This window comes from Python bivittatus, unplaced genomic scaffold (genome assembly GCF_059951505.1).
Source record: "Python bivittatus isolate LINGU-HERP-01145 unplaced genomic scaffold, Pbiv_v1 ctg000020_np1212, whole genome shotgun sequence".
NCBI lineage: Eukaryota > Metazoa > Chordata > Lepidosauria > Squamata > Pythonidae > Python > Python bivittatus.
The window spans coordinates 76463278-76488338 of record NW_028277030.1 but is presented as its reverse complement, the minus strand read 5'-3'; the positions used below and the strand labels follow the sequence as shown (position 1 = coordinate 76488338).

The 25061-nt window shown below is 38.7% G+C and overlaps 1 protein-coding gene across 4 annotated transcripts in view; it reads right to left on the bottom strand.

Moving 5' to 3' along the window:
• LOC103054560 (SAM and SH3 domain-containing protein 1) overlaps positions 1-25061 on the bottom strand; it is a 604492-nt gene that overhangs the window by 93988 nt on the left and 485443 nt on the right. For all 4 annotated transcript variants that reach the window (XM_088141819.1, XM_088141817.1, XM_088141828.1 and 1 more), the window contains exon 2: positions 17911-18039. In XM_088141819.1, coding sequence (XP_087997945.1) covers positions 17911-18039 — 129 coding nt within the window. The remainder of the gene's footprint in view (positions 1-17910; positions 18040-25061) is intronic.

The window sequence follows — 25061 nt, the reverse complement described above, 5'->3', positions numbered from 1 at the left end:
CGTCAAAGTTCCAGATTCTTTCCTAAATTCATTCACTTTAACTTTTGACTTCAGTTCTGACAGCCTTACAAGTTTATGTAAATTAAGGATTCATTGGCATCTCAAACTCAAAGTGAGCTCTGTAACATAACAACTACAGAATAATGCAAAGTATTTGGAAACTGTTTAAAAGGAGGCTGCTTTAGTGTAATCCATTGTAAATAAAGGTGATAGTTTTACATTACTGCAGAATCCAATTCCAATTTACAACTGCCATTGCTGCAATTGTATATATAGTGCTAGATCAAACAGAAATGCTGAGCACAGAAACTATTGTTTAAGGCCTAAATTAAGTGTTATGTAAAATATCTACTGCCTTACTCTTTTCCAGTTTTTATTTAGCAAAGGAGGAAAAATCACTCTTGACCTTGTATCTGCTGAATACTGGGACGCAAACATCCTGGGAATCACAATATGAATCTTAAGCAAAAACGTCTTGATGTCTACAAGTCAGCAGCAGCACATTAAAGAAACTGGACAGCACCAAAAATGGAGTAAATACTGCAAAAGCTTTCCACTACTACCAGATTATGGTGATAATTCTTTATTTCCATCTCAAAGAGAAATGTCACATGATTTGTAATTGAAGCCTGATGCAAAACACAAACTTGCTGTCTGGCTCAGCATCTTTTCTTAAGCAAAATAAATTGTTTCTCCTCTTCAATCCTCTGCATCTTTTCCAAAATCTTCCCCAGATCACTGGGGAAGCCTTGGAGATAGCACAGGACCTTTTGCATATACAAAACCTCTTCTTAATCAAATGAGCTATTGGCCAAGAGATGTGACTGGACATACCACTACTTCTTAAAGTCCCACAGGATACAGTGAGATGCCTGACTCATAGTTTTGCACTGCAAAATCCTGATTCACAGATTGGTCCTTCAGTAGGCATCAGAACTAGTATAAGGGGTGGAGACCAAGTCTAGCAGGCTAGCAAGCTTATCATAGAAAAGTGAAAATATGCTTAGATGAGTGAAGCTCTCACATTACAAGCCCTCAAGAAGATCAGGTATCTGAGAGAAATAAAATCTTAAGAGTCTAGTGATCAAATACAAATCACATCGTGCAGCCTTCTTCAGAGTAATTAAAATGCTGATAGGGAATGGAGCATTGATATTCTCTGTGTGTAACACCAAAAACAAAACAACAACAACAACAATAACAACAAAACCCCCACACCATGCAAAAAAGTCCAGCCCTTTCTTCCTGATGTGGTAGCTTTCCACGGATAAGCAATTCTCATATGGAATCATTTCAATCCTCATCTATATTTTGTAGTACAGGGTCAGAAAGAATACTGTATGTATTTGCTTTTTCTTGCAGAAAGAAGAAAAAGAACATACCTCAGAACTGAATCCTAAACTACGAGACTCTTAAGTCTGAAACCTTATCTTTGGAGGAGGTAATTTAGTGCGGCAAGGCATATGATTTTCTTTAACTTTTTTTTTTTGGTCCCTTCGAGTCATTGTTGACTCCTGGCAACTGCCTGGACTAGTCCCTGCAGTTTTCTTGGCAAGATTTCAGAAGGGGTTTGCCCTTGCCTCCTTCCTAGGGCTGAGAGAGAGTGACTGGCCCAAGGTCACCCAGTCAAGGCTTTGTGCCTAGGTGGGGCAAGAACTCATGAGCTCCTGGCTTCTAGCCCAGTGCCTTAACTGCTACACCAAACTGGTCTTTACATTAACTGAGTCATGGCTTAATTCTTCTCCCATATATTTCAATGGGAATTAGGTTTTCAACTTATACTGGATTCAAACTATTGAAAATTAAATCAATATATCTATTTCCTGTTAGAAGCATATCTGGACATTTTCCTTTATGTAGCCTTATCAAGTGAAATATTTCTAAAAGGATAATCCATATATATGTTCAACACCTTTCAGTCTACACAGAAAGATTAGTTACATGAGACAGCAACAAACTGAAAGTGTGAAGGGGTTAGAAAGGGGGGAAAAGGACATTTAGAAATAATTATATAATATTACTGGTTTATTCAGGCTCACTGTTGTACGTTACAGTAATATATTCTCTATTCTAATGGATACCATTCGTGTAAAAATAGCACTGCAACGTTTACTGTGAAAGACTGAAACTAAGTGCAGGATTATCTGTAGGTAAAGCAAGAAGCTGTCAAACTATTGCTTGCTGCCAGCAGAACGCCACCACGTAGCAACTGATAAGCTTCAAAATGGTCCCACTAATCTGGCAAGGTAAGAGGAAGTGCAGGCTATACGTCGTAAGCTCAGTTATCTTCCGAGCCAGTTGCACTAGCTAGCATTCTTTCACACTGCCAATAAAGCCAAAAAACAGATCAGAATTTGACAGCTTTGCCCTCTGAGCCACGGTACAATAAAATAGGTCAAAACAACCGTCTAAGAAGCGAAATGTGTTTCTAATAAATTTGGAATAGTTAAAAAGTAGCACATATTTTCCTGCTACCGTAAGTTTAAAAAGCAAAGCATCAGTACTCATTCATTTCCTAATGAAATGGTTTACACATAGGGACAGAGAGTTAAAAATAGAGAAATTAAGTAAGGATGGAACCAAACAGGATAGTATTTCAAGGCAAGATGCACTGGTTTCAATCTTATTAAGGACAAGAAGTGTTTTCTGGCTTGTGCCTATGGATAAACTGTAATTTAACAAAATATCTTCCTAATTTTCTTCAGTGAAGAATGAAAATAAAATAGCTCCTCACAGCTATTTTGTTGGTATTATATTCCAACACAGTACTAAGAGATACACTACATAACTGCAAGTATCCCAGGGCCTTTGTTTCCCATCTCCAAACTGGAAATATTACCAGCATACCTCATGGGGCTGTTCCAGCAGGAAAATGTATTGTTTCTCTCTCACTGTCAGAGGAGCTATGTGGAAACCACAGGTGTCTCTCCAGGAGGACAGCAAAGTGGGGGGACAAATGAGGAAATATGTGCCATGATGTCATGATGCAAAACCTGAGAATTACAGTACTGTGCAAAAGTTTTAGGCAGGTGTGAAAAGATGCTGTAAAGTAAAAATGCTTTCAAAAATATATATTGTAATTGTTTATCAATTTACAAAATGCAAAGTGAGCAAACAGAAGAGAAATCTAAATCAAATCAATATTTGATGTGACTACCCTTTGGCTTCAAACCAGCATCAGTTCTTACACTTGCACACTTTGTACACTTGCACAAAGTCAGGGATCTTGTAGGATTAGAGTCAGGTGTATGATTAACCAATTATACCAAGCAGATGCTAATGATAATCAATTTCATATGTAGGTTGAAACACAGTCATTAACTGAAACAGAAACAGCTGTGTAGGAGGCTTAAAACTGGGTGAGGAACAGCCAAACTCTGCTACTAAGGTGAGGTTGTGGAGGACAGTTTCATGTCAGAGGTCATACACCATGGCAAGACTGAGCACAGCAACAAGATACAAGGTAGTTCTACTGCATCAGCAAAGTCTCTCACAGGCAAAAATTTCAAAGCAGACTAAGGTTTCAAGATGTGCTGTTCAAGCTCTTTTGAAGAAGCACAAAGAAATGGGCAACATTGAGGACCGCAGACACAGTGGTCGCCCAAGGAAACTTGCCAAAAAGCCATACCTCTGATGTGGAAACAAGGCTAAGCGACTCAACTATGCATGAAAACATAGGAACTGGGGTGCAGAAAAATGGCAGCAGGTGCTCTGGACTGATAAGTCAAAATTTGAAATATTTGGCTGTAGCAGGAGGCAGTTTGTTTGCCGAAGGGCTGGAGAGCGGTACAATAATGAGTGTCTGCAGGCAACAGTGAAGCATGGTAGAGGTTCCTTGCACGTTTGGGGCTGTATTTCTGCAAATGGAGTTGGAGATTTGCTCAGGGTCAATGGTGTCCTCAATGCTGAGAAATACAGGCAGATACTTATCTATCATGCCATACTGTCAGGGAGGTGTGTGATTGGCCCCAAATTTATTCTGCAGCAGGACAATGACCCCAAACATACAGCCAATGTCATTAAGAACTATCTTCAGCATAAAGATGAACAAGGAATCCTGGAAGTGATGGTTAGGCCCCCACAGAGTCCTGATCTCAACATCATAGAAGAGACAGAAGGATTTGAGGCAGCCTACATCCACAGGAGATCTGTGGTTAGTTCTCCAAGATGTTTGGAACAACCTACCTGCCGAGTTTCTTCAAAAACTGTGTGCAAGTTTACCTAAAATAATTGATGCTGTTTTGGAGGCAAAGGGTAGTCACACCAAATATTGACTTGATTTGGATTTCTCTTCTGTTTGGTCACTTTGCATTTTATAAATTGATAAACATAAACAATTACAATATATATTTTTGAAAGCATTCTTACTTTACAGCATCTTTTAACACCTGCCTAAAACTTTTGCACAGTACTGTATACCCTTGTGTCAGAAGTCAGGATCCAAGGATGCAAAGGCAGAGTTTGCACTGTGATGTCATGGCATGGGTGCTATTTTGGTTTGGTACGGATGCCTGTGATAGACATGTGGAGGAGCTCTACACAGGAAAACAAATTCTTCCATAGATCTTCCACTGACTTTATTCCCTTTTCCCATTCAGTCCCTCCTAGTTCCTCTCTATACATATTCAATAGAAAAGCTGAAGAATGGAATCCAACATACTAAGTACATTAGTCTAAACCAGTGCTTTTTAAACTTGGCAACTTTTGACCCAAATTCCCCAGCCAGCATACTGGGAGCTGGAGTTCACCCATCTTAAAGTTGCCAAATTTGAAAAAAACTGGTCTAAACCACCACATTATTTACACATGTTGGCAGAGAATGGGTTCTTTGAATCATACACATGATGATGATCAATGTTAGGCCTATGCAAAGCCTTCAAAAGGAATGTGCCAAGCTTCTACCAGACCCTTGCAATCAAGAAAGCTAGATTCTTCCAGTTGCACACTGGTCAGATTTTTTGTAAGGATTACAGAATCTTGGAAACTAGAAATGTGTTCTTTAGCCCCCATTGATCAGCGAGTATGTTAAGTCAGGCCCTTTCTGATCCTCTAACTGTCTCTTGATGCAGGGGAGAGGTTGTTCTCTGCTCACCAGATATGGCAGGAATGTACATCTGTTCTTACCCTGCAGTATTTTGCAAACAGAGGTACCCTTTCCCAGGCTCAGATAATTCCATTGCAAGGAGCTTCAGACCTTGCAAGAATGCAAATGGAGCCCCTCCCTCTGCACTATGAAAGCATCCACGTCTTTTGCACAGCTTGCATGGGTGCTCCAGTAGCTGCTCCCAGCATGTGGATGCACTCTTGGAAGTGCTGCCTTTGTGCTTAATGTGGCACATTGTGGCACATTGTACAAAAACTACCTTTGACAATATGTAGATTATGCTTCATTTTAAAAAAGAGCTTCCCAGCTCAAGTTAGTCCGAAACAAAAATGCACATGCTAGGTGCTTTATTCTATGTTTTTATTTTAGGAAGGACATAGCAAACACAATTCTATGCAGCAATCCATCTACTTTTGCTGAGAAGTAGCATTGCGAGTTACATATTTTTTAGAATATATATCTTTGCAACATGTAACCAGATGAAGGACTTCTATAATTTTGTCCATATTTCAAAAGAATGGGAAATGTAATTCATAAATATCTCTGTAATTAGACACTACCTTTCCCAGCTACAACAGGAAACATGACTTGTCCATGTTAAGTAGAGCTGTAGATAGCATTCACCACATTTTGACTCTGACTTCCAGAATAATATATTTAATTACAGTTTTGGTTCATTTCCTCCCTCCACCAAAGAACACTTCAGAAAAAGAAGGCCAGGGGAGCGGAGGGCGGGGACTTGAATTTTAAATACAGTTCACCTGGAAGAAGCACATTTATTGCAAGATACGTTAAGTAAAGTAACTGATATATTGACTGCAGGGTTACAAAGATTTAAGATACAGAAAATGCTTAAGTGCCACCTGGTAACATCCATGTGAAACTGCACTGGAAAAGAAGCCAAGGCCTTTGACTTCTAGAAGACAATCTGAGGCTCAATACATTGAAAGCACAAACTTATCGGTTCAGAAATAATACTTATTGAATTGATGGAGCTCTTCTAGACCGGCAGCCATAATGAAGTTTCAGTGGAATTTAAAAGAGCAGTGCTGAACATATAATTCATTGGTATAAAAGGTTAAACACATTTTTCAAAAGAAGTGGCATCATAAATTTAGAGCAATGTTGATATGTCACATCTTAAGCATTTGTGGCCTGGCATAATATTAAGATTTGAATTTATGTAGATTGTTAAGAGGTTTAGAAGTGAGATAACAGATCCCGAGTATTGAAATTTTCTGCAGGAAATAACATTCTATTAAGAAAATATGAGCAAGCACATAAGAACAGACAACAGTCATGTAAATAAGGTTCTGAGTAAGCTAAGCCATTTTTGTAATTGACAACTTTAATTCTTATTACAACTTCAGTTATCCACTGGGTTATAGACTAGGCAGCATTTCAGAACAATCTGAAACTAAATGAGTCAATTTTTTCAAATATAAATACTTCTGGATACCAACTAGCCAGTTTGGTCTAGTGGTTAAGGCACCAGGCTAGAAAGCAGGAGACCGTGAGTCCTCCTTAGTTGTTCTGCCTTAGGCATGAAAGCCGGCTGGGTGACTTTGGGCCAGTCACTCTCTCTCAGCCCAACCCACCTCACAGGGTTGTTGTTGTAGGGAAAATAGGAGGACGACGAAGGAGTATTAGGTATGTTCGCCACCTTGAGTTACTTATAAAAATAATAAAGGTGGGATAAAATAATCTTTAAAAAAAGGCCAAAATGCTTCCCAAGACCAGGGCCACCCCAGAGGGGGACATCCCCGCTGTGGATACTGATGGTCTTTACAGGCCCTCGACCCTGCTATTTCTCTTGTATGAACAGCAGCAAGGCTGAAATTTTACCTCTTATGACCAATGTGTAATCTGGAAAGAGATGGAGAAAACAACAAAAAATAAGAAATGAGAGCAGTAAGAAGATAGGCCCACTAAGGATATTGTGCCTAGTTCCCTCCCCTCTTCACAAATGTACGGCTAGGGTGTCACAGAATGGTTACTTGTGGGTCTCTGTCTTAAGGTAGCCACAAAATTTATTTATTGACCTGCTCTTCAACCAATAAATCACAAATCATTTGCTAGTCTTCATCCAGTAAAGTGAGATAAATCAACACTGAAAAATGGACCGATAACCCTCCAACCCAAACTAAATATATGCATATGAAGACTGCATGTCTACTTAAAATCCACTGAGTTGGGTGAAACTTAGTTTTGGCAAGTGTGTATAGGACTGCAGTGGTAATGAATTAAAAAATATGGATGCACATATCAATCTTAAGAGAAAAAAATAATCTTGCTTGAATACTAACGGCCTGTGAGATTTCTAGACTATGAACTTCTGGACACCTCGTAAAGAGAAAACTTAACAATGACATGCCCTGAAGCATATAAATTGTTCTTCCTTGATTTACATTCCTGTTCCAATTTACTTAAGGATAAGTTATTTACTTGGAGGTTGCATACGTTTAAAGTCTAAATATGATTATAATCTAAGGGCAAATCACAGGTGCTGTATCCCTGCTACTAAAGCAGTAGATAACATTTACAGGAGTAGCGTTGTGCCATGATACCTCTGATACTATCTTTCAGTACCAACTATTATGGTTTGCATTGAATGATTAATTGCTAGTGTGCAAATTGGAGGCCTGGGCCTGCAGGTAATCGAAGCAGATCTCTAACTTACACTCTGTTGAATTCCTTATTATGTTATTTGTTGCTACAATAAAATATTAAATGCTCGTCATCTATAGACAGTGACGAATAAGACAAGGAAACACAACTCAGTCTGTCACACTTGTTTATTCTCCAGTGGTAGCAGTACAAATCTTTTTTGTCATCAAACTGCACAGATGAAATTGCAAATGGCAGAAAAGAAACAGAGGAAATGTCTAACAAGCTGTTGTGTACACATAGCTATTTGCTTTAAAAAGATGAACACTTTAACTTTTATCAGCAACACATCCAAATGTCGTACTTTTAATTTCTATGTATTTGTAAGTACAATTGCTCTTGGTAAAAGGGCAGAAGTAGTGTAGGAACCCACAACATGCTAATTTTATTACTATCTTATTATTTAGTAGTTATCTAGCTGTGTTATTCTGACTCTCACAAAGAAGACTGAAACGCATTTGAAAATGCAAATACAATAATCAAGGCATAAAATAAGAAAATATTCTGTGTGTGCGTGTGGTAAAAAGTAAGATGTCAGCAAATAAGACTGTAACTGAAAATCAAAATATATTAAAATTAATAAAAAGTGGTTTGAAATGAATTAATGAGTGAGTGAGTGAGTAAGTGAATGAATGAACGATTAATGGAGCAACCCTAAATGAAAGACCATTGACTGGGAGAATTTAGGATGAAGTGGTAAATTTCCCAGCCATGGAAAGTTATTTTGACTGGCTTCAGCCATGCAGACAGATGAGAATTCAGATTACAATAAGATCTCTCTCCAGACTCATGGAAAGAGGTGCTCATGAGATCAAACTCTAACTCAGTCCTACCAAGACTGGGTGGTTGTGGATATAAGGGCCCCTTGGATCTGAGGACTTTCCATCCTTATTCTTGGTGTGCAATCTGGGGGTCCCCTTGACTCACAGCTCCTGCTTAAAGAACAGGTGGCAGTTGTGGCCAAGGAGGCTTTTGCTCAGTTTCATCTGGTGTGCCAGTTGCTCCCTTTCCTGGACAGATTCAGACAGTTACTCATGCCCTAGTCTCCTCAAGGCTCAACTATGGCACTGCACTTGGGGATGCCCTTGAAAACCACTCACAAGCTTCAGGTGGTCCAGAATGCAGCAACACAGGCACTAATGGGCATACTTTGGCATGTCCATGTGACACCTCTGCTCTGTGAGCTACATTGGTTGCCACTCTGCTTTCCAGATACAATTCAAGGTCCTGGTTATTACACGACATAACATCAGGTTATCTGAGGGTCCACCCATCGTTTCTTCATGGGCGGTACATGCTGGCAGAGTTGGTGGACTCTGGGTCCCTTCGATTAAACAGTGTGATCATCTGTTAGGACCTAGGAAGCATGCTTTCTCTGTTGCAGTGCCTGACATTTGGAATGAGACCCCCCTCCCTAGGAATCCATGTGGTTCCCACTCTATTGACATTCTATAAAGCCTTGAAGATCTGGTTGTTCTCCCAGGGCTTGGGGTGAGATGGATGGAGCTCCTTGTTGCAGATGTCTGAAATTTTTGTGTTTGTACATTGTGCCCAGATTCACATCTTGTTTTTTGTTTGTACTGGTTTTTATGTTCTTATTTGTGAATCACCCAGAATCAGTTGGAATCGGGTGTTGTCTAAATTGAATTAAACAAACAAACAAACAAACTCTGGTGCCAAAATACTAAAATGTACACTTTAAAAAACCAAGAGGGCTTACTTAATTCTTTGTAACAAGTTATAACAAAAATACCCTTTTTACTAGACCCACGGTAGTCTACCTGGTAATATTTTCTTGCTTAGTAGTTGGGCTGGTCAGTATTCAGAGGACTGCAACTCTAAGTAGCAAACCATCACTCTGGGAAATGAACCTGCCCATGCACAGCTCCCTGTGCAGATGAGTTACAGAGAGGAAAGAGTCACTGCTGTCAAGAGGAAGTGGTGTAATTATTTATCTTCTTCCTCCTTGTATTGACATTCTGTTTCAACTCCTGGCCTCTCCCTGCACTCGATGCTGCAAATCCTTTGATGCACATTGTCTTAAGCACACTGTCCTGAAATGTTTCATTTCACTAGCAGTTAAAAGAGCAGCCTCAGTGGGTTTCACGGGTATTCATACATATCTCTTCATCATCCAATAGGGAGAGTGGGAAGGGACAAAGCTCTCCCAGGTAAGGAGGAGAAGCATGAACCATCATGGTTAACTCCTCAAACTGTTACCCACTACCCATCCCTCATCTGCCTCTTGCACTGACAGTGATAGTGTTGAATTGCTGCTAACGTTACATAATTTTTTAGCAACATTAGAAAGTGCCACAAAAATAAAGCAGAACTCTCTGTGATCCCAAACTTGCTTGATTTATTTGATTTATATGGCCGCCCATCTCACACAGGTGACTCTGGGCAGTGTATAAGGATTAAAAGCACAAAAACCATAACATGCAAAGCCAGCGTACAACCCTCAGTGCCCAAGGATAAAACCATTATCTTAACACTGAAGACTCTGGATAACAATGTATATATATCCATTTTGAATCTTGTAGATCCAGACTCTGCAGGCAGTTATGTGAGTCAGTCTCACAGAAGTCAACCACAACATTTCATGAAAATAACAAAGTAGCAACAGCAACATATTGTTTATTTATTTGTTTAATGGATTCATATCCCAACTTTTCTCCAGGAATAGTGTATGTAACACATCCTCCATTTTCCCCCACAACAACAAAACTATAAGGTAGGTTGAGCTGAGAGAGGATGGTTGGCTCAAAATTTCCGAGTGGCTGAGACCAGACTAGGAGCAGAGTCTCCATAGGACCAGTCCACACCTTAACCTCTATGCCATATTGATATACCCACCCTTGTTCTCAGAAGAGGTTTTAGTTGCTGCACTCAGATGGTCCAATTTCTGAAGGCCTTGACCAGTACTGGATAAGGAAAGCAACTGAGATAAATTATACCTGCTTGTTACTGTCTACTGTAGACAATTAGAAATACACTATGTTAGATGTTGATTAACTAGCTTGGTAGTGTTAGTTTGGCTCCTGGTACAAATAAGTTTGGATATGGATGAGTGCCTTGGGCTCTATATGAGTTGGACCTAGGGATTTACAAATAGATCAAAATAAAGTAATCTTTGGCACTAATTTAACTGCACGTCAGCTGCAAGGCTTTCACAGAGGTGTTAAAAAATGGGTGGATCTGTTACAATAGGCTTGCTTAATAAACATTTGCACTGGGGGCAGAATTGTACTATGTCCTTTGTCCAAACAAATCAAACACAGAGACTGCCGTCTGATGGTGGAAGTATATTTATACAACGTTGACATTTTTTCAGATATGGCTCTTGGGGCCATTCAGGCCAAGATACAGAATGGTCACACCCAAACATGTGAGTCTCTAAAGCAAAGAAAGTCTGAGATGTCATAATAAGATAATCTCTAAAACAAGCCTAACACTGCTACTTCTAGAGTCGTCAGAAGAGAAGTGGGAAAAATGAAAGCCGCCTTAAGTTTAGACATTGTATGTGGTGAAGGAAGACAGAGTTACTATCAAAGACCTTTCTTTAGGATATTATGAACAAGATGCTATGTGGGTGTAGAACACATGGGTATAAGCCACAGAGACTGGACTGGAGAATTATATCTGCTACTATGTCTCTTGTACAATGTTCATCTAATAGTCCAGGTAAGAAATGGGTTATGCGGAGCTGAACAGAATTGGCTGCAGGCACATTTACTAAATCCATACATACAGAATAAGGGAGAAGACTGGGATCCTGAACAGGGGCACTGCTTTTCAAAGTAACAGGGATGGAATGAGGAAGGAAAGTTTCTTCACTAGGGCTAAATAGGCACAAGACTAGGTAGAGCAAACACAGGCAACCAACTTCAGGAACACTGATAAAAATAGAGTGAGGATGTTACTTTTGAGTTTTGTGAATTTTTCTCTGGGCACAGTAGTGATGATAGTCTGGCTGAATTAAAATACTTGACATATAACATACTGTGGATATAACCACACGTGCTGTCTTTTTCTTCTAATCATTCTTTCCCCTTACAAGGAAGAGCTCTCAATTCATATACCATTCTGGCTTGCATTTGTTCCGTTCTAAATATCTCATTGTTATATATCTTTGATGTGCACTAATCCAACTCATAGGGCTTATCCCACCTCACCCTGCTTAGCTGAACAATGATGTGAGCCAAATTAAACTCATCTGGCCAAACTGAAGGGAATTCTCTATCCATAAAACAGGCTTCATTAACACCAAAGAAACTGCTTGGACATGCCTTACAAAATTCCTCCTTGGGAGGCAAATGACTGCATCGCTGAGAAGTATTATCTGAACTGGTCAGCACAGTGCAGTTTGGAAGATAAGACAGGACTGCTGTATTTTCCATGTGGACATGAAAGAGGCCCTTGACCTCTGAACTAGATAGGTTTTTCCTAAACTAGAATCCTTCAAAGGTTTAGACCACAACTCCCAAAACTTGGCTGGGAATTCTATCAGAACACCCCAGTGTATCTGGGGATCACCCAAGTTGGGGCTTGCTCCCCTAGTATCAATTAACCCTTGAGGTTAAGCCATTGGGGGGGAGCTGCTCCTAACATGAGGTACACAGTGGATTTTGTAACAGCGGTGGAGCCTTCCTGCATGCTATAACTAGTTATTTGGGCAATATAACAGCCTGGCAGTGAGTAGGCTTTTAATTACATTCTTTTAAAGTAAAGAGTCAGCCTTTTGTTTATTTACTGAACTCCCTGCCATCCAGTAGCCATTACAGCAAGTGGAGGCATAGGATGGAAAGAAAGCAAAGCCTTCATTAGTCCTCCTGTGAAACCAGTTTCATCAGGCTTTGAGGCTTTGGGAGAATTAAGATTCTTATAACAGTAGGAACTGCTACCTCAATGCACTATTTTTTGTTTGCCCATCTCACCCTTTTTTTCTTTTACACCGTTTCATTTTCGATTATAAACCTGTAAGAAGGTAGACACGGGAAACCTTTCCAACTGAAGCATCTGTCAGTGAAAGAGAAGGATCAGCTTGAAGATTTGCAGAATTCTTAAAAAAAGTTTTAGAAAGAAAAAGATGTTCAGGAGACACTATCTCCACCCCCCCAAACAAAATCAGGCCAAGGAATCTATGGAAGGCTGTCTACTTTGTCCAGCACAGTCATTACAACTGTCCATTCCAAAAGTAGACCATCAACCATTCAAGTGATACTTCCCAAAATAGAAGTTATAACGAACCACCGAGCATTTTAAACATTACAAATAAGGGGAGATGACCTGTTCCCCTCATACCAACTTAGAATTATATCAAACAATTTATTTTCTGTGTCAATCTGGTATTTGGAATTGTTAGCTGATTTTCCTTCTTCAAAGTATTCTCTCATCTTTTCTTGGAGACTTACCAGCTACTGCTGGCAGGACCAATGGTAGAGTGCAAAAATAGGGGAGTATTACCCCTTGTTTTCTGCTGCCCTGGCATGGTGCATAGCACCACAAAAGTGGTCTGAATGGTAGGTAACTTTTTTCTCTTTGAAGTCCAGAAAGGGAACGCTCAGAGCATGCAGCCGTGGACCAGTGAGAGAGTTTGGGGAGTTGGGAAAGTGGTTTGTCTCCAGAACTTTTATCCAAACTGGAAAGAATCTGAGAGCTTATAAAGCTTGCCTTTCTAAAAGAGATTTTCAGCCTGCAAAATGCATAACTAATTCAGGTTAATTGAATATGGCAAAGATCTTGAAGTAATACAGGGCTATTTTCTTACAGAGATTATTTGTCTAGTGTGCAAGTATACAAAGTTCTTAATAATGGATTCTGGCCCAGTCCTTCATATTCTTTTTATTCTTTCTATCACTAGAAATCTGAGCCACATCTGTATTGTGCTGACACCGTGTAGATCCCATGTGTAAATCAGTTATGCATTTTCCTAAATAACTAGGCACTATTTCCCAGCTGCGTGGGAGGTGACAAAGAATGTTATTTGCCCAGGAAGTAAAAAATTGCTAAGACCAGCCAGGCTTGCCCAGATCTTGCACCGTATATAATATCCATTTCTAAAAGTAAATTTGTATAAGCAAGCCAACAAGAAATAAGGCTATGACTCAAGCAACAATTAAAGGCCTATCACACACACAGTGATTTACAACAATGCTGCACTCTCTTTCAGAGCAACACAAAATAAGTAAGATGTTCAGTTTAGGAGAGTTAAGTCATACTGTGCGCTTTATCTGAGATGGCAATTGGAAACACACCACACACACATACACACACACACACCCTTGATCTACTATTGTTCTGATTAGTGATGCCTCACTGTTCAGCTCCTTGCTCCACTGCCTTGCAATCACTACTGGAACTAAATAGTGCTTTTAAATGTGAGTTTAATTTAGCATGGATTAGAAATTATGCTTCAAAATTTGCTATTATTTTTTCTGCCACACAAAGACTAGAGAATGGTATTTTGGACTTATACCAAAAATCCTTTTTGTACAGCAGAGGTAGAAGATTCTGAAGAGGTCATCCTGGAGGCCAGGACAGAAAAGATTCTAATGATGACTTCTATGAGAGGGAAAAGTACTCTTTCCCATTTTTGAGAATGACAAGCCAGAAAGAACACTCAAAGATATAACATTTGACAAGGTGGGAGGACAGCAGAGATATGTTTATAGGTTGCAAATACTAACGGGCCCCCCAATTATTATCTGCTTTTTTCTGATACTATCTTGCTGGGCTGGATGTCCTATCTCCACTGTAGAAAAAGAGCTTTCAGGTAAATTTCAATCTACCGTTTTTCTATAACAGAGCCAGGGCCTTTTGAAGTGGGACATATTCAGAACTGTCCCTGAGGGCGGATCCTTATCTAGACTTTGTTGAGAACTCTTCTCCTGCCAAAAGATGCTCCAACTGAGGTGTAAGGTGGACATGGAGGACCACATGGCAGCCCTACAGGAAGGCATTAGTGTTCTGGAAAACTGAGGTGGCTGCACTTCTAGTGGAGTGACCCTCAATCCCCTGTAGTTAGGTTTGTTTCAAGTTTCAAAGGCTAGTTTGATACAACCCTTGATCTACCTGGAGATCAGAGTCAGCTGCCAAAAGAAACTAGGATTATGTCAATCCTTCTCTAACTTAGATCTGGGGCTGGGGAAAATGGAGGGAGAATCAGTTCCTGGCTCTGATGAAAGACTGAATTCACCTTAGCAATGAAGGCTGAGAGTAGCTGCAGAGTGATGATGTCTGGCTGGATGAGGCAGAACTCCTTTTGGGCAGAGAACATGCCTATTTATGACACTACCTTGGCTATCAAAAATGTTACCTTCTCTCTCAGGTATTCTAAGAGTATGTGCATGTGACTGAATGGAGCCACATGAGGATGAAGTATTAGCTGGAGATCCCATGATGAATGCTGGTAGATGTTTAGTGGACTTAGTAGAGAGGCCCCTCGTACGTATCTCTTGATGTGAAGAACTAAGACTTATTCCACACTACTAGGACTGAGGAATGGGCCAAAAACTGTATGCAGAGGATGCTTGGCTGTAGTCCTCTGTCAAAATCCATCTGTAGAAAAGCCAGGACTTGAGAAGCAGAAATTGACATTGGGGAGCATCTCTTCTTTTTAGCTCTTTTGAGCAAAGCTAGTCATGTTAGTTTGTAAATACAATGATAGAAGCTCTTTTGGATGCTGGGTTTTACTCAATGGTGTTACTATTGTATTCTAGGCTAATTAGGTAGAGGAGCTTAGCTTCCTTGTATATGCCTGTGACTAGCTGGTATCCAGATCACTGAAGATATTTGTTGCGTCTGCTCCCTAGGATGGAAAGCATGAGATGAATTGTTGCAGCCTGCAACTGGAGAGAGTTGCTGCTGGCATCCTGAAGATCAACATAATTTGTTCAAACATCTGAAGTCGAGGATCCATCACTTGGATCTAAGAAAACCACTCCAATGGCATACTGTGGATCTGCTGGATGCATTCTAATATGTAAGCAAGTACTTTTTCTCTGGCAAAGCCTGGGATAACCAGGGAGGCTCTTATGGCTAGGCCTCTAACCTAATGTGCTCTGCGCTGTAGGATAGCCACTTTTTTGTGGATGTTTGAGGATGCTCTCTCTATCTCAGGGGGATTACTAGGCACATGGAGACCGCTGCCACCAGTGGGTCCAACAGAGGGCCTTTGGGGTGAATGGCTGTGGGGGTTTCAGGGCTAGGATCTTAGTGGGAGCCATCTTTATGGAATAATTCCAGTGGACTTGGGGTTTGGTGGCTGATTCTCTCCCTCATTCAGGAACAGCTCCCCCTCTTCCCTCTGTGATTGGGTCTGAAAGTGGAAGACTGACTCAGACATGGCATAAGAGGAGAGACAGGATGTCTCTCTTCCACCTGGTGACTTGCCTCTTCCACTTGCAAAAACAGCCTGATTCTCACCCCACTGGGGCAGAGAGAACTGATTTGCAGGACTTATTACCCCACCTGCCTGTGCTGTTTACCACCCTATGTCAAATCTATGTCAATTGGCCTTAAAACCTCACAACTGCTCTGTGATTGTCTTTTTCTTTTTAAATTATTTTGTATTTATAATGATGATCCAGAAAGCAGCATACTTACTACATGTTATTCTTATAAGATACTGCCCTGTTATCCATAATGAAGAAGGGTGATTTATGCATTTCAATAAATAATGACATAATTAACATACATTTATTCTCCATTTCTTATTCTCAGAGCAGCAGAAAAACACAAAAATTCATCACTACAAAAGATCAGGCATGCTTTCCTTTATTGCTACCCAGAACAACTTGGTTAAGACTAACTGGTTAGTTCTGCCTACCCACAAGACTGTTATTTTCATTTTCATTTTTTCTTTTTTGGTGCCTTGTTTGGTTACTGTTGACTCCTGGCAACTGCCTGGTCAAATCCCTGCAGTTTTCTTGGCAAGATTTCAGAACTGGTTTGCCATTGCCTGCTTCTTAGGGCTCAGAGACATGACTGGCCCAAGGTCACCCAGCTGGCTTTGCGTCTCATGTGGTACTAGAACTTATGGTCTCCCGATTTCTATCCTGGTGCCTTAGCCGCTACACAAAACTGGCTCTCAAAAAAGCCTTTGAGTCAGTGTTGACTCCTGGCAACTGCCTGGACAAGTCCCGGCAGTTTTCTTGGCAAGGCTTTTTGGAAGTGGTTTGCCATTGCCTCCTTCTTAGGGCTGAGAGAGAGGGACTGGCCCAGTTGTTTTTGTTGCTTTTATGTTTTTTATGCTGCTTTAATTGTCGTTAGCTGCCCAGAGCCATGAATTTGAGATGGGCACCCATATACAATAAGAAAGAAAGAAAGAAAGAAAGAAAGAAAGAAAGAAAGAAAGAAAGAAAGAAAGAAAGAAAGAAAGAAAGAAAGAAAGAAAGAAAAAGATTCCAGTTAAGGCGGAGGGCAAAATATCTATAGAAAATACAGAGTAGCTTAGGGAAAGGATACAAACTAGGGATGCCATTTGCATACTACATTTCCTTGACTTTAAAAAAGCGGAAAAGCCGCTCTTGTGTAATACATTTTTAACAGTTGTTTGCTTATTTATTTAAAAGGCCAGAAGAGCAAGACACAAAAACAAACCAAACCAAAACAAATCAAAATAGAATAGAATAGAATAGAATAGAATAGAATAGAATAGAATAGAATAGAATAGAATAGAATAGAATAGAATAGAATAGAATAAAACAAAGCAAAGCAAAAGAAAAGAAACAAACAAAATGAAAAGGGGCTCCACAGTCATCCTGTGTCCAAGGCCTGGGAGAACAAGTAGATCTTCAATAATTTCCTGAACAAATAAGGTGGGAGCCACATTAATCTCTAGGGGGAAATCATTCCAGAAGGCAGGAATAGCAACAGAATAGGAATGCTTCCTGGATCCTGCAAACTAAAAGTCTTGTTCACACTTTTAGTCAGGGTTTATAACAGTAAGGGGGGGGGGGATCCAGCGTTTCGAGAAGACTAATCACATGAAATATTATCCAAGTATTATTTAAAGCTATGTTCTCAGATAAAATGAAATGCACAACCAACCTAGAGTACTTGTTTAAAGACACAAGACTGGACATTCCTGAGTTCTTAAAACGTGTTGCAAATGAGCAGTCTTCCTCTCATCTTACCATATCAAGGTCTTGGGATACCCTTCGTTTACGCAGCTCTTCCATCCTTTCACACACATCAGTAAAACAGGTATTATAGTAATCTGCATACTGTTGAGCCAGATCATCAATGTTGCCCAATGACCCGTCCTACAGAAAAATACAGAAGGAACAGAGTGTAATGATTAATGATTTACCATTCTTAGTAAATTTAAAGGCATTAATGTAGTTACAGAATGGAGACAGCACCTCAATTTCTATAGTGCTCAAAAAAGCAGTGAGGATACAAGAAATTCATATAAACTTCAAAATGATACATTGTCAAGATATCATTAGATGATGAGGCTGTGCAATGCTTTAAATTAAATCTCCAAAAGATGCTTCAGAGCATACAAGAGCAGGAACCCAGCACCTTAAAGCATTTTGGTCTTCTCCCAGAATTGTTCAACTCCCCTTCACAGCAATTCAGGGCAGTCTTGTCAATGGTAACCTTCTGTCTTGTTCCCTTGGTTTAGACAATTCCAAACATTCCAAATAATGTCCATTTGAAAGATCAGCTTAAGTAAGATCTCTTTTTGGATTCATCTCATGTATGCAAAAAGCCCAGAGCTACCACTCCTTACTGATGTACCAAATTTTATTTGTAATTCAGCCAACATGTTTCAGCCAAGTGATAAATCTAAATTGGAATTAAATGAAATATATTAAATAATGTAGTTTATACATGTACATAAGGCTGCAACTTAAATCTCTACAATATTTAAAATCGTAGCTTGACTTAGGAACTCTTTAACAGGATTCGCAAAATAATATGACACTATCATTATTCATCTTTTCAGGTTCTTAACTTGGAAATGGTTGCAAACAGACTCTGTCTTGCGAATCCACTACTAATGTTATTTCACGGGAAAAGACTTCTTCCAGAAAGCATAGTTCATCCTTTATTTGATCCAAGTAAGTTACTGTCTAATAAAAGAAACTTTAAAATTAGGTTATCATCTCCTACATACTCTTTCACAGCATGATTTTTCTGGTTCAAGAGAGAAAATAAATCATAAAGAAAAAAAAACATTTTAAGAGGGGGAGAACGGAACATTTAATAAAAGTAAACTATCTATAACATTTCAGGACAATACTTGTCCAACATTTTCTTCTGAGACTGGCTTGTGCACTGGAATACTCCCATCTTATAAATATAAATGCTTCAGATTTTTTGGTGAAATAATTACATGTACTTAAAATGATGAATTGGTATGAAATTCCTACAGAATTAGTCTGATAACATGTGAATATCAGAAACATCCATCATGATCCATGTGAATGAAATGAATAACAAAGACAAGTCATAATAATCTAGTGGTTACTGAGCTAGATTTATTGGTTATTGCACATCAGTATGATTAATATGCTGCAGCATTATTTGTAACTGATGTTAATAATAACACAGAGCAACAGCTCATTAAATGCTTTGAATTAAATAAATGAAATAAACCTCATGAGAAAAAAGTATTCATCTCAAAATGTTGTTTGTTAATACTTTTCTTCTTTTAAGTTCATTGATATAACTTTTTTTTTTTTTTTACTATAAGTTAGCACCCAAAGTCAGCCTGGCCTTTGAATCCTATACCATTTTATAAAAGCTGTGTAATTCTACACTGGAACAAACATGGTGGTTTGACAAGGTGAGAGCAGCAGGTAATACACCTACAGAAATAATGTTGAAATTGTAAGGTATCTGGTGGTTTTTGTGGGGGGAGGGAGTGTGGGACAAAGAAAATAAAGCTAGACCACAGACTTAATGAAATATGAAAGCTTTTATAGAAGACCTAACATGTCATTTATGTTGTTCATGTCCTCTTTGAAGTGTTCACTGAAAACAGTTAATCCAAGGAACAAGAATCTAAGAACAGTGATTAACAGTATTTATTAGAAGAAGGGTAAGATTACACACAAAAATTCCAACAAGTACTCTTCTTTCAAATGAGACATCTCCATATAGGCAATTTAGAGAAGCAAAACTCTAGTCTACTACTTCACAGTTTTTTGATATAGATTGCTGGAAGCTTTCCTCTTTTTTGAAGGTGAGGTAAGTCTGCATCTGCTACCATGTTTTGGTAACAATCAGCCTGAAGTAAAACTTATAGTTCTAGTTTCACTGTTTTGTTAAACTAAGGTTGCCTTTTAGAAACTGGTGTGCTTCAGATCCGTTGAGACTACAGACCCAGAATTCACATTCAGAATGATAACAGAATTCTTTCAACAGATTTGGAAGACACCTGGGTGTGGATGACTGAACTAAAACGAACAAGAGAAAAATACTAGCCTTCCATGCATACAGATATCCTTGTGGATATAAGTGCACCCAAGAAATCTGAAAGAAAAAAAAATTAGGGGTAAAACTCAACAATATTTCTCCTGATTAGAAATAACTTTACAGGATTCAGAATCAGAGACAGAAGCAGCTAGTAAGGCCATCAAGTCCAATCATTTGTTCAGTGCAGAAATCCAAATTAAAACATTCCTGACAGGTGTCTTTAGCTTGAAAACATCTAGTGAAGTGGAGGTTGCAACATTCCTTGTTAATTGGTTTTATTGTCCAATGGCTCTTACTGTCTGAAAGTTTTTTTTAATATTCTATTGGAACCTGCCTTTCTGGAACTTAAGACTGTTATCCTGCACTATGTTGTAGGAAAGGATAAATTTTGACTTTTCTTTTGTGTAACAAATTTCTCTGTTTTTTTTTTTCCAGGCCTATCTGGAAATATTCTCCCTACCATTGAAGGGGACTTTTATTTATTAAACACATTTCTATCTTGCCACAGTCAAAAAGACTCTCAATGGCTTATAGGACTGGATGTTTCTTATTCTAATAGATGTTCCTAGAATTAACTCAGAGTGTATTCAGAATTTATGAATGGTTATGACCTGAACTCTGCAACCAGGATTCAGTTCCTCTAATTTACCAACAATCTGATAGGTAACACTATTTCTTGGATCTGCTGGTAATTTGACCACAGTATTTCCTTAGCTAGTTCAGCAGTTGCTTGGACTAAGGGAGTGAAAACATTAACCTCCTAAATCACAGCAGGTAAAGAAAATAAAAATATGGACTGAAAAAGCCAATCCTTACCTTTAAAGAATACCTGGAAAATAAAGAGAGGTGTTCACTGTATGAAATATTTCACATATTCAGCTCTGGCTATTTGCAGATAAATAGAGAAAGATAGACACCATTTGTGCTAACCTGAGACACAAGAATTACTGTGTGGAAGATCACTGCAAGCATCAACAATTTATCTACAGAGCTTCAATATAATTAGAAGAGGCAGCCATGAAGAACTATGCAGTGTATTACTTTACTTTATTACTTTATTACAGTCATAGACCAGTACAACTGAAAATACACAAAACATATCTAATTAAAAATTCTTAAATAATAGTAAATAAAATCCATATCATAATTATAATTTGGCAGCCTATCATTTATACATGAAGTCAAGCAGCCTATACTGTAGTATATTATTACTCCTTAAATTATGACAACCTAAAATTATTAATTAACTACTAAAATTACAACAGAATAATATCTAAAACTGAAATGTGTTGATTATGTAAAAATGTTTATAATAAATTATTAATTAGATACTGATGGATCTTTAGCACTGCTGCTCAGAATCTAGCTATCTGCGCTGTGACTATAATCCGCTCGTCTTTAAGCAGAAACTGTAGATAGTCAGAGCAGCCTGGATACCTATTCATCATCGGATAAATAAATTTTGTTCGAATGTCTCTATAGAATGAGCATTGAAGAAGAATGAGTCCAGTGGTTTCTACCTCTCCAGAATCACAGGGACAGAGCCTTTCTGCCAATCGTATCTTTTTGTATTCGCCATCCAGAGCAGCTGAGGGGAGTGCATGGCATCGTGCAAGTGAGAAAGCTTTCCGATGATTCGCCGACTCTAACTGGCTAAGATATCTGGCAGGATTGACAGTGTATCTGGTATAATCTGGAGACAAGAACGATGGAACTTTCTCTAAATCCGTTTGCCTCTCTATGTCCTCTATCCTTTGTCTTAGATTTTGTTTTGCCTGGTCATAGTCCAATTCAAGTATTGAGGAAGGAGAAAAGCTGTTTTGCAAGGTTGGACTGAACAGCCTTGATCCATGAAGAGGAGAATTTATCTTGGAGGATTAATGATGCAAGACCTTCGTGAAAAAAATTTAGCTTTAGCCAGAGGTTTAAGGAAGTTATACAGAGTCTTGATTCAACTTTTGTCAACCCAGTCTCCAGACGGAGGTGTGCATTTGAAACACAATGAGGCACCTGGAGAATTGCTCTAATAAATTTTGATTGTATTCTTTCCAGAGATGTAAAACAAGAAACTGGGGTGAACTATGCAGTGTATGCACATGTAACATCTTTGATTTGGATGCTATGGCTGGGACAAAGGACATGGCCGATGCAAGCTATGTAGTGCTTCAGCAAAATTATCCCACAAGCTTCATGTTACTGAAGAAGATCTACAGAGATTATTGCAGCATCAGAAATAGTTTCCGTCAATCACAGGTCCTAACAGAAACATAATGTCTAACATACCTGATGTACTTAAAGTTACATAATGGTCTAGCTTTCTCCAATTTGGCACTTATCAGTCATGCTAGAATTACTACTACCAGGTTTTTCAGCCAATATTGCTGGCTGGTTAAAAATTCAAGCAGTTTTCATCTGGCATTGGAGATTGCCAGATGGTCAAAGGATGGAATTACCTATTTAAAACATCTGTCTTTTTTAGTAATCATATTTCACTTGTCCTTTTTAGACAGTCACATTGGCTTGGCAATGATTCAAGTAATCCTCCAACTTCCCATCATTTTTCTGAAGTAATCTGATGTTCAGAATATAAACCTCTCCCACCCATGCCTCCAATCACATGGCCCCTTAAAGACTTCCTGCTTGAAGGTGCATGCAGTGGTGACTAGCAGGAATCCTGGTAGAGGATGGAGAATTTTGTCATCTTTTTTTTTTTTTGCCAGTCCCTCTGATGAGCAAACAGAAGTAAAACCTTTTGCAGGTGATTAAGGCATTGGACCAGCAATAGAGACATGGATCATATAGTGCTTTCTCCATTAACCTGCCATGTTTCTACACTAGATGTGGAGAAGGTTCACCTATGGCATGCCTAGCACAGAAACACAAAAGGCTTTCACTGGAGAGAAAGACTAGTCTTTTCCTCTGCTGCCAGAACCATTACTTCTACCCTGGCAGAGAGGTGGCAAAGTTTAGAAATACTGTACTATAGTGGACTGCTGGAAGAGGACTAATTGCTCTGTATCGGGCAGCTCCAAGCCACCAATATAAATGAAATGAGTGATAATAATATTCAGATCCAGAAAACAGCTCTGGATCACTCCAGATGCTTAGTTCATTAGTTTGTTAAAATAATGTACTCACAGATTCCTCAAACACACACAAAATTACAACAGATCAATTGCAATACATTACATAAATCCGTCCCATTACATCCCCCCTACATTACATCAATCCTTCCTGAAAATCCCTGAAAATCAAGATCATATTTCAGAAATGAAATAAAACAAGCAAACAGTGGGAAATACTGTAAAAATTATGAATGGTGCAGAGAGGGAAATATTTGTCCATCCACTGCTGAAATGAATGACTTCAGAGAAATACTTCTTCACAATTATCTTACTGATTTGATGATTAGACACATTCATAATTAAATCTATCAAATAGCTACATGGCATATTAGCAGTAACTATTTAGAGCGTTGGTGTAGAAAACAGCCCAATTTTGAATGTCAGATACTGAGGAAAAATAGCAAGAGAAAGTGATGGTCTTTAGGTCTTATTCTGTTATATATTAGTGGAAGATCTGTGAAATATTTAAAGGCAGATTCATATATAATTATTTTTACTTACATCCTTTCTTCCTCTGAAAATGCAAGTGTTGTACATGATACCGCCCTCCAGGATTATCCTTACAACAACTCAGAGCAACTCCATCATCTTTTAAGTGCCTGGTAAAAACTCACCTCTTCACCCAGGCCTTCCTGGTATAAATGCTGAAATAATGTTCCTCCTGCTTTTTAATAAATGTTTTATAGTTTATTTAATATTGATTTATATTGATTTAATGTATTGTTTATTGTGTATTCCACTGTTGCCTTTATTGTAATCCAGTTAGAGATGCTTCAGTTAGGAAATGGGATATAAATTCTGTAAAGTAACTTACATTGAGAGATCATGATTGACTCAAAAGTCCCTAGTGAACATCAATGGCTAGTAGATATTTAATCTTGATTTCCCTACCATCAGTCCAATGTATTAAGCACTACACCACATTGGTTAATGTATTGTAATGTTCCAGCATGGCAATTATCAGGACATGAATAATTATGGCAAGGTTGTCATTGTACAGAAGGAGCCACAACTGATCCACCTGCACTCTCAGGTGAAAAGCTTCACCTACTTTGCTGCAGGACTCAGCCATGCACAAAGCTTCCATTGGGCTAGCTATTCCATTACTGCTAGAATTCTAGTTCATATCATTCTATTGTATATGACTTTGGTGAAACTTCCATATAACAATAACAAAAACGTCATAAAATACAAATCCAATTACAGAAAGTGCAAGATGCTCATATGTTTACAGGATATCTCATTTTATGACTTCAATGCACTTCTTGATTTTTCTAGTTTCAAGGTTCACTGGTTTTGCTAATAACCTGGCCTTCAACTACATGGAAAAATTGTCTCTATAATATTAAGCAACAGCGAGTATGGCTTTTAGGTGTACTGTGATTATTTTATTATTTTAACTATGTCCATAAGCATTGAAGCAGTATTTTCTTTTAATTCTAGGTTGTACTGCATCAAAGACCTTCAAGTGCTAGAGCCCTGGTCAATAATGTCAGAAAAGCTATCTTAAAAACAAACAAAACAAAGCAAAAATGAAACAAGCCAAAATGGTAGCAATTAGAGAAGCACGAATGTTCTCATTACATAGCAAATGAATTGGCAGCTGCCTAGACAAAGAGACATTGTTGTTTCATACATTCTACACAGACTACGCTCAGAAAATTTTTAAATAGGCCATGTTTAAAAGAACTCTTACCAGACCAGAAATAGAAATAAATTACTCCTTTTTATAT